At 41.5% G+C, this 12,233-nt stretch overlaps 1 protein-coding gene across 1 annotated transcript; it reads left to right on the top strand.

The window, feature by feature from the left end:
• The first annotated feature begins 6,082 nt into the window (after positions 1-6,082).
• Positions 6,083-10,372, top strand: LOC122008388 (protein ALP1-like). Its single transcript, XM_042564102.1, has 2 exons — positions 6,083-6,460; positions 9,159-10,372. The coding sequence occupies exons 1-2, from the start codon at positions 6,343-6,345 to the stop codon at positions 10,196-10,198; spliced, it is 1,158 nt and encodes a 385-aa protein (XP_042420036.1). The 5' UTR covers positions 6,083-6,342; the 3' UTR covers positions 10,199-10,372.
• The last annotated feature ends 1,861 nt before the right edge of the window (positions 10,373-12,233 follow it).

The following is a 12,233-nucleotide window of genomic DNA, read 5'->3' as shown; positions in this document are numbered from 1 at the left end:
TATCGATAAAAATACGGTGAATAGTATAATTAACTATTATCGCTTTGATGATGAGGGCGTCGTCATGTGGCACTTCGACTTCCTCCAAATCCCTGGGCTCGAAGCTGATTTCGGGTCCGCTCGCCCGTTCTAGACTACAGCCGATCGCATGGATCTTGAGCTACCTGACACTCGCCTTCCTCGCTCTGTTGGAGTCACCTCCGGTCGGCCCGCCAGAGATGATGTTAATTTCACCCCGGGACGTGTTGCTTCTATTTTCTTCCTCCCGTGTGGACGACCTAGGCTGCTCCCTAGACTTACGGGGATTATCCTCATGCCTCTGAGGATGATACCGCTTGGGAGACTTTCTGGAGGTCCGCCGACCGGCTTCATGGTGTCGCTGTCGCCTGTCGGCAGATGGCGATCGACGATGGCCACTCCGGGGAGCGGGGTGGGCGATCAGGGGAAGGCTTCGGCAATCTCGTGTGTTATGCGTGTCGGTCCGGTGGAACGAGCAAAACATGGGGGTCCATACCTTCTTTTTTGGTTTGGGCCGCTCGGCGGCTACCTCTTGGATGGCGTGGGACCTTGCTGGTTGAGGGCGGACTGCTTCGGCGCGCGGTCCTCTGGGAGGCTGGTGTCCAACGAGTGGCTTCCGCTCGGCAGGTGGTGGCCGCTCAGTTGGAGCTTCTTTTCTTCGGGTCGCCTGTGCTTCCTCTACATTAATGTACTCATTGGCCCGGTGTAACATATGATCATAGTCTCGAGGTGGCTTCCGAATAAGCGAACGGAAGAAGTCACCGTCCACGAGGCCTTGTGAGAACGCATTCATCATCGTTTCTGAGGTGGTCGTTGGAATATCCATGGTCACTCGGTTGAACCGTTGGATGTAAACTCTGAGCGGCTCCCTGGGCTTTTGCTTGATGGCAAATAGGCTGACACTGGTCTTCTGGTAACGCCGACTGCTTGCAAAATGATGGAGAAAGGCGACGCGGAACTCTTTAAAGCTGGTGATGGATCCGCCCTGCAGCCTCCGGAACCATCGTTGCGCCGATCCCGAGAGGGTGGTAAGGAACACCCGACATTTCACACCATCTATATATTGATGTAGTGTAGCTGTGTTGTCGAAATTACCCAGATGGTCATCCGGGTCGGTGGTTCCGTTGTATTCCCCGATCGTCGGAGGCACATAATGCTTTGGTAGAGGGTCCCGCATGATGGCCTCTGAAAATTGTCGGTTGATCCGCTCGGGGGGAGGCGTCCATTCGGGGAGCCTTGCCTTTTCTGTTGTCTCGAATGGGCGCCTCGTCGGATGAAGATCCTCGATCATGGTTAACTATTGTGACTTCAGGAGGTATACGAAATAGGGCCCGATGAAATGGAACCGTGACAGGCGGTACTTCCGCTCGGCCTCCTGACGCTAACGTCGCTTGTTGCTCCAGCCGCTCGGCTTGCACTTTCTGTTTCTATTGTTCCACAAGCTTAGCTGCTCTTGCCTCGATTAGAGAGTCAAGCTCCTCCTGGGAGAGCATCACGGTGTGCTGTCGTCCAGCTTCGTCCATCGCTTCCGCTCGGATGCAGGTGTGTTCCCACAGACGGCGCCAATTTGATCCTGTCCGAACGCTGAGTTGACGGACACTGGGCACGTGGCGTTCTCCGAACTGACGACACGGATCTCTAACCGGTCGTACGAATCTCCGGCGAACCTGCAAAGAAGTCTGGCCGGGAAGGGGTTTCCCGGCGACGATCCTCCGACGCTCAAGTCAGGCAAGAGGAAATGAGGAAGTGGCTCCAAAGATGCGAGAGCGCGTAGATTGCGTAATTCTGTGTGTGTGTACCTCCGATGAAGTATGAGGGCTCTTATATAGAGCTGCGGAGAGGCTTGGGAACACCTACCGAGGCGTACACGTGTCCTATACCATGCCGTAGTATGGGCTTGTCAGAGGAGCATGCCTGACACCATCCTGCTACAGTCTGAGCACCTCTCTGATGGGACAGCGGAACCTTCCGTCGTACGATTCTGCGTATGGCCTGGTTGTCGCATATACCTGATGTCAGAGGATAATGTTTCCCAATGTCCCCTTGTCCCTGTCCCCTTTCTTTTCCCCCAGCCGAGCGTCCATCCGCTCGGCCGACATCGGTCCGACCGGGCGTAGATATTGGTCCGATCGGGTGCTCGGCTGAGACTGTTCCTTTACAGCATTCATGCTTTACGCCTCGGCCGAGAGGGCTACTCGCTCGGCCCGGTGACCCTGTTCACCATGAGCGTCGAGAACCCGACTCCCTATCGAGTTGTCTTTGATTCCGCTCGGACCCGTTCGGCTAATCGACCCACTCCTTCGTCGATCGGCTAGCCTTCCATCTGACCATTTTATCTTTTGATTTTCACGTGATGTTGACTCCCCTCCAGAGGGGGTCCCAATCTTACTGCCGGATTTATCCGAATAGATAAACTATGTTTCACGTTTCTCTGTTTATTTTGCCTATCAATTTTTTTTTTAATTCTCTTACAAAATTTAAATCATTAAAATAGTCTTCACTTAAATTTTATAAATATCTAAATTACAAATCCTACTTTTTCAAATTGCCAAATTTCATATTGTTTCAAAATATTCTTTTTCCTTTTCATCGCGATCATAAAATTTTATTATCTTTTAACTTTAAATTAACTTATTACGGCTTTTTTTAAAAAAAAATAATGGAAAATAAAATTATTATTAATTAAAATAAGCAAATGTGTACACTCATAATATCACGATACTATTTTCTTCCTAATCTACTCAAATACATTATTGCTCCTAATCTTTCTCAAATATGTTTTCCTTTGTCAACTATTAACTATATATTATTCATACAAGAGTTAAATTTATGAATAAACCATAGATATGATTGACCATTAAAGAATCTGGATAGCCTAATAGACAGGGACGTATGGGCGGGGCTAACCTAGGTCCGATCGGTCAGGTCGACCCGAAAGGAGAAAGATTGACGTTTAATACTCAGCCCTGTAATCCAAAGGTAATAATAACACTACATGGATAAGGAAGGTTGGTGATCCTATTGAGGTAACGGTTTAAACGAAGGGGAAACAGAGTTGGTTTCATCTTTCTAGTAACCTTGACTCTTTGGCGCCCCCGACTCTTTGACAGTTCAAGCAAAGGGAAAACTAAGTCAACCTCTATTCCTTGGCACCCTCAACTTCTTAGCGCCCTCAACTCCATGGCGCTTCCAACTCTTTGACATTCCATCTTTTTAGATGCTTCCGACTCTTTGACACCCCCATCTTTTTAGGCGCTCATCTTCTTATTATCTCAAAGTGGAATCTCGGAATATTTAAAAAAATATATAACAATTGCACTCATCTTAGATTATTTTATAAAATAATAATAATAATCATGCAGATATCATATTATTTCATGGAAAAGATAACAATAGTACTAATCTTAAATTATTTGAGGAAAAAATATAACAATTGCACATATCTCAAATTATTTTTAAAAAAAGATAATAGTATAAATCTTGAGACACGGAGAAAACGTCAATCATCATCCTATAAAAGATCATCTTTGTCAATCTTCATTGTTACCATGTGATTAATATTGGTGCGGGAAGCATTCGACGATCAAATCAAAGTTTTGATAATGGCAAAGGGGTTCAAAGTTAAGATTCTTTGTTATCTAATATGCTTAAATGAGATTGTAGTAAAGTCCTAACTGTGGCTAGGCAGGTGAAAAACCCTGGGGAGTGGTAACCCTAGGTCCTAGGGGGTGGTAACCCTAGGTGGTAGAAACCCCTAAGGGGCGGTAACCTTAGGTCTTAGGGGGTGGTAACCCTAGATGAAGGAAAACTCTAGGGTGTGGTAACCCTAGGTCCTAGGGGGTGATAACCCTAGGCAGAAAGTCCAGACAGTCTGGAGGACCTGACTGGCACCAGGTAATCTCTCCTGAGGGGAGTAGTTGAGGACGCGTTCCCCGTAGAGGGAACAGTAGGCGTCGGGTCGACCTAGGGTTTCCGGTCGGAAATCTGAAGTCAGACCCGGACAATCCAGAGACTGTCAATTACTATTCTTACTATATTGTATGTGTGCTAACATTGTCTTGCAGGGTATGCTGTTGTTTTGGGACTAACGCATCTTGCAGGTATAAAAAACCAACCATAAGTCTCGGATGAACAGTGTCCGAGGCACCTCCATGGAGCTTGGAGGCGCCTCGGGTACAAAGCAAGAGCCGACTGCGATCGAGGGTTGGAGGCGCCTCGAACGTAGCTGGAGGCGCCTTGGACCAGGGATTGGAGGTGCCTTGGACGGGCATGGAGGTGCCTTCAAGCTGATAAGGTGCGACGAGTTCAGCAGTGATCCATGCGGCTGACTCGGTGGCCTGGAGGCGCCTTGGATGGTGTTGGAGGCGGCTCCAGCACTGTATAAAAGAGGAGTTCGAGCAGCTCCTTCAACAATCAATCCTCTAGAGCTCTTTCTCCTGTGTGCTGCTAACAAGACGATCCGGCTGAGCTACGACAAGACCCCGACGACTCGAAGCTTTAAGATAGTGATTTTCATCGTCGGTATACTTTGTATTCCAGTTTTAATATTGTATTTCAAAGTTATACTCTCATTTACAATATTATAGTTGTTGCTCACCGAAAACGATCAACGATCACGGGCCTTCGAGTAGGAGTCGCCACAGGCTCCGAACCAAGTAAATCACTTGTGTTCGCGTGTTGATTATTTTATTTCCGCTGCGTTACTTGCATTCTTTACGAAACCGAAACGAGTGAAAGCCACGAGTGCTATTCACCCCCCCCTCCCTCCCTCCTCATCCTCTAGCGCTTTCGATCCAATAATTAATAGCTAAATCAATATCTCTATTGATTTATCAGTGATTCATTGGCCAATGTTCCCAAATAGAATCAACATGTGTTAATCATTATTAAAAGGAGGCGATCTTATGATATCTCTAATAGTTAGAGTTGTATAAGTTTTTTTTTATGGTTCTAATATGTCACATAAATATTATAAAATTTATGTTACATTAATTTTAAGATAAATGAACAGATTGAAATTTTTATTACTACTTTAAACTATAAATCTAAAACCTAATTTTTATACTGATTTAAATTTTTTTATTCATTTTTTTAATTCTATAAAGCTCTCATAAACCAGAGATGTCCTTAGAGCATCTCCAATGCAAGCTTTATTAGAAATTTATAAAATTAAAAAATCTCACCAAAAAGAACTTTTATGGTTGTGTATATAAGGTTTGGGGTTTTTAATTTAAGAGCATGTTTGAATTTTCAAACTTACTTTTTTTCTCTTAAACATAAAGCTAATAATTAATGTCAATGATTGTCATAATGTTTTATAATGTTTCATTTTATAAATAATTAATAATAAGTTCACTTATGGAGAGAATTAATGTACATGAGCTATGCAATTATATGTGGAGAGAATTACAAAAAAAAAAAATTCACTTAGAACTTTAACCATTAAGAATATTTAAATGAGTTTTTATAATATTGATGTGACATATTAAAATCTTAAAAAAAAAAAAAAAAAACTCATTCAAAACTTTAACTATTGAAAATATTCTTAACATCATTATAAAACAGCTGATCATGCCGTCAAGTGTTGGTAAAAGGAAATCATAATGTCATAATGGATATCATTAAGACTATAATAGGGAACGATAATCGAAGAAGGTTCAGGTTTTTTCTCACTAATACTCTTTTTCTATAACATCTCTGCTGATACTCTTTTCTATGGGTTAACTTTGGATAGGAATAGGACAGTATTCTTTGCACTCGAAGGCAGCGAAGAACCCTTGATAACGAGCATACAATTTCTTCATGATTATTAAAGCTATTTATTTTAATTTATTAAAATTAATTAATTATCTAATAATTTTGAGTAAACTAGCTCTCATCTTATAACACTTTGTTCTAGTAAAAAATTAATTTAAAAATAAAATTAAGATGGCATATATTTTTGATATTTTTTAAGGCAATATTTTGATTTTTGCCCTGTAATAAATAATTTCCATATTTAGGAAAGAAAAAGAAAGAACAAAAGTCTTCTCTCGTACCATTACAAAAGACCACTCTCATTTGTTGCTTCCCTTCCATTCCTTCACAAAACCCATCATCATCCATGGCCATGGCGACTGCGACTCTCCTCTGCATGCCGTTCCGCCACCTCCCGCCCTGCATTCTCCCTCCCCTTCCCACCTCGCTTGCCTCATCTCCCTCCGCGGCCAGCTAAGCCGCCCGCCGTCTCCGCCTTTTCCCTACTTGATTTCCGCCGTGTCGGTGGATCTCCCCTTTGCATCGAGCTCGCGGCGGTGGCAGCGAAGGCGGTGCCTTCGGGGTATCATGGGCCCCGTCAGAGGCTTCAGGAAGAGGAAGAGAGCCGACAAGCGCGCCGTGGAGACGGCGGACGCGTCGAAGGGGAGTGGCGACTGGTGGGACGACTTCTCCTGCAGGATTACAGGTTCTCGTCTTTCTCGTGATGCCTTATCTCGATCTCGATTACCTATGTTATCTTACAGCTCACTGAATTTGTAATCCCGTTTCTTTTACTTCCGAATGATTTGTGACTGCTCTTGATTGTTGATTCTTCATCGTATGGATTGCTTTGTGCATCAAAATTGTATTTTAGGTTTTAGCATTCTAGTACGAGAGATTTTAAATTACGACGAAGAGCTGTGTTATTGGTGGTGTAGTTGCCTTGGTGATAATTGAAGTTGACCATTCTAGCACGAGAGATTTTGAATTACGACGAAGAGTTGTGTTATTGGTGGTGTAGTTGCCTTGGTGAAAATTGAAGTTGACCACGAGTTAAGAAGCATCAAGCTGTTTGAGGACGTAACTAGTCAAAGCGCATTGGGGATGAATCGGTGCCTTTAATTCTCTATTAATTGGTCGAAGGGGGAATTGTTTAGGGTTTCACTCTAGTTCAAATTGAGGATTTGTTTAGGATTTATTAAATTTTATCCAGTCTATTAACTGTGACTTCAACGGACCTAAATCCAGCACATGAACTGATTTAGGATGGATATTGTTTAGGATTTATTAAATTTGATTTATTCCCAAAGTTTGAGGTATTATGAAAATAGTTTCTTGAAGAATAGCTGTATTCTTATGCAGTTAGTCCATGATTATAGAAAATCATCAAGATGTCATAAATGAGAAGCTTGCATTTGATCCAGTAAGTGTAATCTCTCCTACAGCAAGGAACTTCATTATCTAACATTAGTTGAAATTATTTTAAGGTGAATTCGACACGGAGAACATGTACTGCACTATACAGTTTGAAATAGTGAGCATAAATAGTAGGATACTAAAAACTAAAGAGAAAGAAGATCGTGAAAAAGTGTTCGTGCAACAATTACAGATAAAAAAAGAATCAAAATTTGTGTTTCACAAAAAAAATGCTAAGTGAGAATCTGCATTGTAACTAACTTATTTTGAACTCACTATCATTTTTATTTTTTCCATCCAGAATAGGTGCATACTATTATACTTTCAATATTTTAAATTTTTTGATGTTCTAGAGAAGATAATTTCTTCATTCATCTTTCTCGTAGCTCCCACCCACTTTCGGAAGAATATTCTATATTACTCAACTGAGACATCAAACTAATGAGCTTACAAAGAATTAGACTTGTCTAAATTAACTTCAAAATTTTTTCTGTTATTTTTTACCATCTTCTGTGTCTCAATATTACAGGCCCATAGGCTTTGAGATTGCATTTGGATTTATCTCTAAATTTTACAATTTTAATATATGAGCAATATGTGACTAGACAAATTAGATTTTGTCAGAGATTGAGGGCCTTAAGTCATACAATTATTAAGGTTGACATGGTTTATTGTAGGCCATGACCATGCTAAATCAATTCATAAGTTATATATACCAACCATCTCATGGATTGCATGGCGAACAAAAACCTTAACACAAGAGAAGATGATTATGAATGTTGGTTAGGATACCAGAGCATGCTACAAAAAATCTTTTGCATTTCTTTGCTTGTTTCTTTTCTCCGTGATCCATCTTCTTTTCTGCTTCAATGTTAACCATTGTACCTAGGATAAACAATGAGTTATCAGACAAACTCCTTGATGGTGTGTGCTTAATGAGTAGAATAGTGATGAATGTGTTGGTTCCATTGAGCTCTTATTATTCTGTATTATTCCTCTTAGATTGTCAACTCTGGTCTTTGGTAGAGAACAACTCACTTTTGCAGACATGAATAGTTTTAAGTGTATGCTTTTTCAGCATGCTCAAATTTGGTATAACATTTACTTATGAGGAAGCCCTCAGTTGTTTTATTCAAGGATCAATGACAGAATCTGTTTTGGCTGAGATTGATACAGAGAATATCTTTAAACCAATCAACAATTAGCGAGGTCTTCACTATTTTTCTACCTCTTCGTTCATATCACCTTGTGACCTTAACTGGAAATTCTTCTTGTATAAATCCTTTTGGATAGGTCCTAATCTTTGCAAACTAGTTACTACATTACAGATTTATGTTCTTTCCTTATGATTATCAAGCTGGTCTAAGTTTGTCAGAAATGGAACTTCAACTCAAGCTTTAACATTTCTATGCTGACTAATTTGTTTGGTAAAAGGCCAATGAATATTAAATCTAATTGTTGTGCATAATATACAAGTACACTAATTATCATTCGAAGACCATCACTTTGATCTTTTTGTTGAATTCACGAAGGCTGAATTTTACCAGCGTGTAAAATTATTTTTCACTCCTTGGTTCATACTTTGATACACTAAAAAAAATTTGCATTTTCCAAAATCTTTTATCCAACGGAAACGATCTCTACAGCAACGCTCTTTGTTGAGGTCAACTATTTGGAAACTCTATTGCTTGAATGCAGTACCTGGCAGTCTCAAGCATCTAAACAAACAATGTAAAAACTCTGAGCAAGCATCCAAAGGCTGAAACTTTTGAAAATTAGATGGTTCAATGGCTTGCTTTGCACAGTCTTCGTTGGCTAATCTAGTTTCTACTCAACAACCAATTATTTCTGAATTTTTGTGAGATACTAATTGATGAAAATCTTGTACTGAGAGTACTTATATCCAAGTCCTACATTGAATTTCTAATTATTTTGTAGAAAAGTTTACATTTTTTCATGCATAGAATGACCGTTGTCTTAACTTCCAGGGCACTTGTCTTCCAAAGAACCAAGAAAATTTGAATCAATTTTTAAGATTTCAAGGAAGACCTTCCACTACATATGTTCGATAGTCAGGGATGAGTTGATGGCCAAAACATCGCGCCTCGTATTTACAGATGGCAAACTCTTGTCTATTGAGGATCAAGTGGCTGTTGCTCTGCGAAGATTAGGCTCTGGTGAATCGCTATTGAATATTGGAGTGTCATTTGGGTTGAACCATTCAACTGTTGCTCAGGTTACTTGGCGGTTCGTGGAGGCTATGGAGGAGAGAGGCATTCACCACCTACGATGGCCGACCTCTCATGAGATAGAAACTATCAAATCCAAGTTTGAGAAACTAAATGGTCTGCCAAATTGTTTCGGTGTCATTGATATCACCCATATCATGATGTGCCTAGCTTCCATGGACACAGCAAGCAAAACATGGCTTGATTACGAGAAGAACCACAGTATGGTATTGCAGGCCGTTGTGGACCCAGGGATGAAGTTCCGAGACATAGTCACTGGTTGGCCGGGTAGCTTGAGTGAGTTGCCAGTTTTGCGCAGCTCAGGCTTCTACCAAATGTGCGAGAAAGGTACAAGGTTGAATGGAGAAAAAGTGAAGCTTCCTGGATGTTCAGAAGTGCAAGAATATGTCGTTGGAGATGCCGGCTTCCCCCTTCTTCCATGGCTTCTCACCCCCTATCAAGGGAAGGATCTTTCACACACCCAAGTAGAGTTCAATAGAAGACTTTCTGCAACTGGCATTGTGGCACAGAGAGCATTCGCAAGACTGAAAGATAAGTGGAGGATCATTCATGGGGAGATGTGGAGGCCGGATAAACACAAACTGCCGAGAATAATCCTTGTTTGCTGCTTGCTGCACAACATTGTCATAGACATGGAAGATGAAGTGATAGACGAGATACCATTGTCACATGAACATGACGTGAGTTACAACCAACGATTCTGTGACGTAGCAGATGATAATGGAACTGCTTTGCGAGACAAGTTGTGTGAGTATCTCACTGGTGAATTGCCACCATGAACTGACCATACAACATGCTTCTTTCTTGTTTGGCATCAGTAGATGTTTGTTTGTTTTGTTTGTTTGTTTGTTTGTTTGTGGTGCATTTGCATTGATAGGCTCTTCCAATAAATACATATGGAATCACTCATACTTCATTCAATTGTGGAATTACCTCTAAAAAATTTGTGACAATTCATGAAAATGTTGTTTCCATGCTTACTAAACTTTTAGTACACATCAAGCTTTACATAATCAATATTATTACTGAATTTTATGTAACTTCATAAAGAAATCAATGATGTAAATGATCAACTCTCTAACCTGTTGGTGCAGTTTGCACCAATGGTCTAACTCAGATTTTGATGAATGACAAGTAAGTTAAGTTAGATTTTATTGTGATCTAACCACTTGATTAAGTGTGCAGGAGAAGTCTAGATAGGTCGACGGCTTGACTTGATATCTGACAGGAAATCCAGCTAGGTCAACGGGCCGACTGGATAGTTAGTACGAAGTCTAGATAGGTCAACGAGCTGATCGGATATCTAGCGAAAAGTCTAGCTAGGTCAACAGGTTGACCGGATAGCTGGCATGAAATTTAGACAGGTCGACAGACTGACCGGATGTTTGGCGAAGTGGTAAGTAAAGATAAGTCACTAGAGGAGAGTGACTAAGTGAGGGCGCGCCCCGGTTAAAGGGACAGTAGGCGTCGGTCCAGTTTAGGTCCATTTGAGATCCCTAAACTGAGACCCTGAATAGTTTCTGGTCCTGGGAGGACAGGAACTAATTACTATTCTTTATTATTGTTTGTTAGTGTTATAATACTTGTTTTGTAGGTTATTTGGATTAACGTTGTTTTGTAGAAAAAAAAGGGAAGCAAATTTGCCTTCTGATGAACAGTGTCCGAAGGCGCCTTCGTATTGTTTATAGAAGACGCCTTCCATGGTTATGGAAGGCGTCTTTCGCAGGATGGAATTTTGACTTTGTCGCGGATAAGTGTCGGGCTATTCGGGATCGAATTTGCCAGGTTAAAGGGGCCTTCAACTGGTATGGAAGGCGCCTTCCATGTCATATATAAGTGGGTCTTGTGAAGGCTTCAATATAGAACACATATACGAGCTACTATGCATTCGATTGGGCCTCCAACTGCTCCCGCTTCCTGCTGCTACTCTAGAAAGTCTGTCTACCTTCGAGCTACGCTTCCAAGATGTCAGAATCTTCTCCGACAGACCGACAACAACACACCGATCTCTCCAATTTGTTGATAACCTTTTTATTAGCGTTGTACTCTTAATTCTACTGTTTTAAAAGAGAAGTGTATGTTGGTGCAGGTTGTACTAACGATCTAACTCAGGTTTTGATGAATGACAAAGTAAGTTAAGTTAGGTTTATTGTGATAGGAGAAGTTCAAATAGGTCGATGGGTTGATCAGATATTTGGCAAAAAAATCCAGCTAGATTGACGGGTTGATCGAATAGTTGGTACAAAATCCAGCTAGGTCGACGGACTAACCGAATAGCTGGTACGAAGTCCAGATAGGTCGACGGGCTGATGGGATATCTGGCACAAAATCCAGCTAGGTCAACGAGCCGACTGGATAGCTGGCACGAAGTTTAGGCAGGCCAACGGGCTGACCGGATGTCTGGCAAAACGGTAAGTTAAGGTAAGTCATTGGAGGGGAGTGACTTTGGTGAGGATGCATTCCCCGTTTGAGGGAACAGTAGGCGTCGATCCAACTTAGATTCATTTTGGAAACCTAAGTTGAGATATTGACTAGATTCTGGTCTCGAGGAGACAAAATCTAATTACTACTATATTTGTCATATTGTGTTAACTTTGTTTTGCAGGGTAGTATAATTTTTATTTGTCTCGGACTAACTTTTTCTTACAGAAAAAAGGGTTGCTGGAAAAGGGGGGTATGAGCGCCCGGAACTGGTATGGAATGCCTGAAGCTTATCTCGTCGCCAGTGTAGAGCGCACTGATTGGTTGGTCGACGTCACGGTCCAGGCGCCTGAAAGGGATCCGGACTCTCGGAACTGCTTATATAAGCAGTCT

This window comes from Zingiber officinale, chromosome 8A, assembly GCF_018446385.1.
Source record: "Zingiber officinale cultivar Zhangliang chromosome 8A, Zo_v1.1, whole genome shotgun sequence".
In the NCBI taxonomy this organism is placed as follows: domain Eukaryota; kingdom Viridiplantae; phylum Streptophyta; class Magnoliopsida; order Zingiberales; family Zingiberaceae; genus Zingiber; species Zingiber officinale.
The sequence above is the reverse complement of the archived record's forward strand: the minus strand, read 5'-3'. Positions and strand labels throughout refer to the sequence as shown.

Excerpts from the sequence above, each read along its gene's own strand:
- LOC122008388 (XM_042564102.1), top strand. The coding sequence starts at position 6,343 with ATGGGCCCCGTCAGAGGCTTCAGGAAGAGGAAGAGAGCCGACAAGCGC. Across the intron at positions 6,461-9,158 it reads CTTCTCCTGCAGGATTACAG|GGCACTTGTCTTCCAAAGAA; the intron begins GTTCTCGTCTTT and ends CTTAACTTCCAG.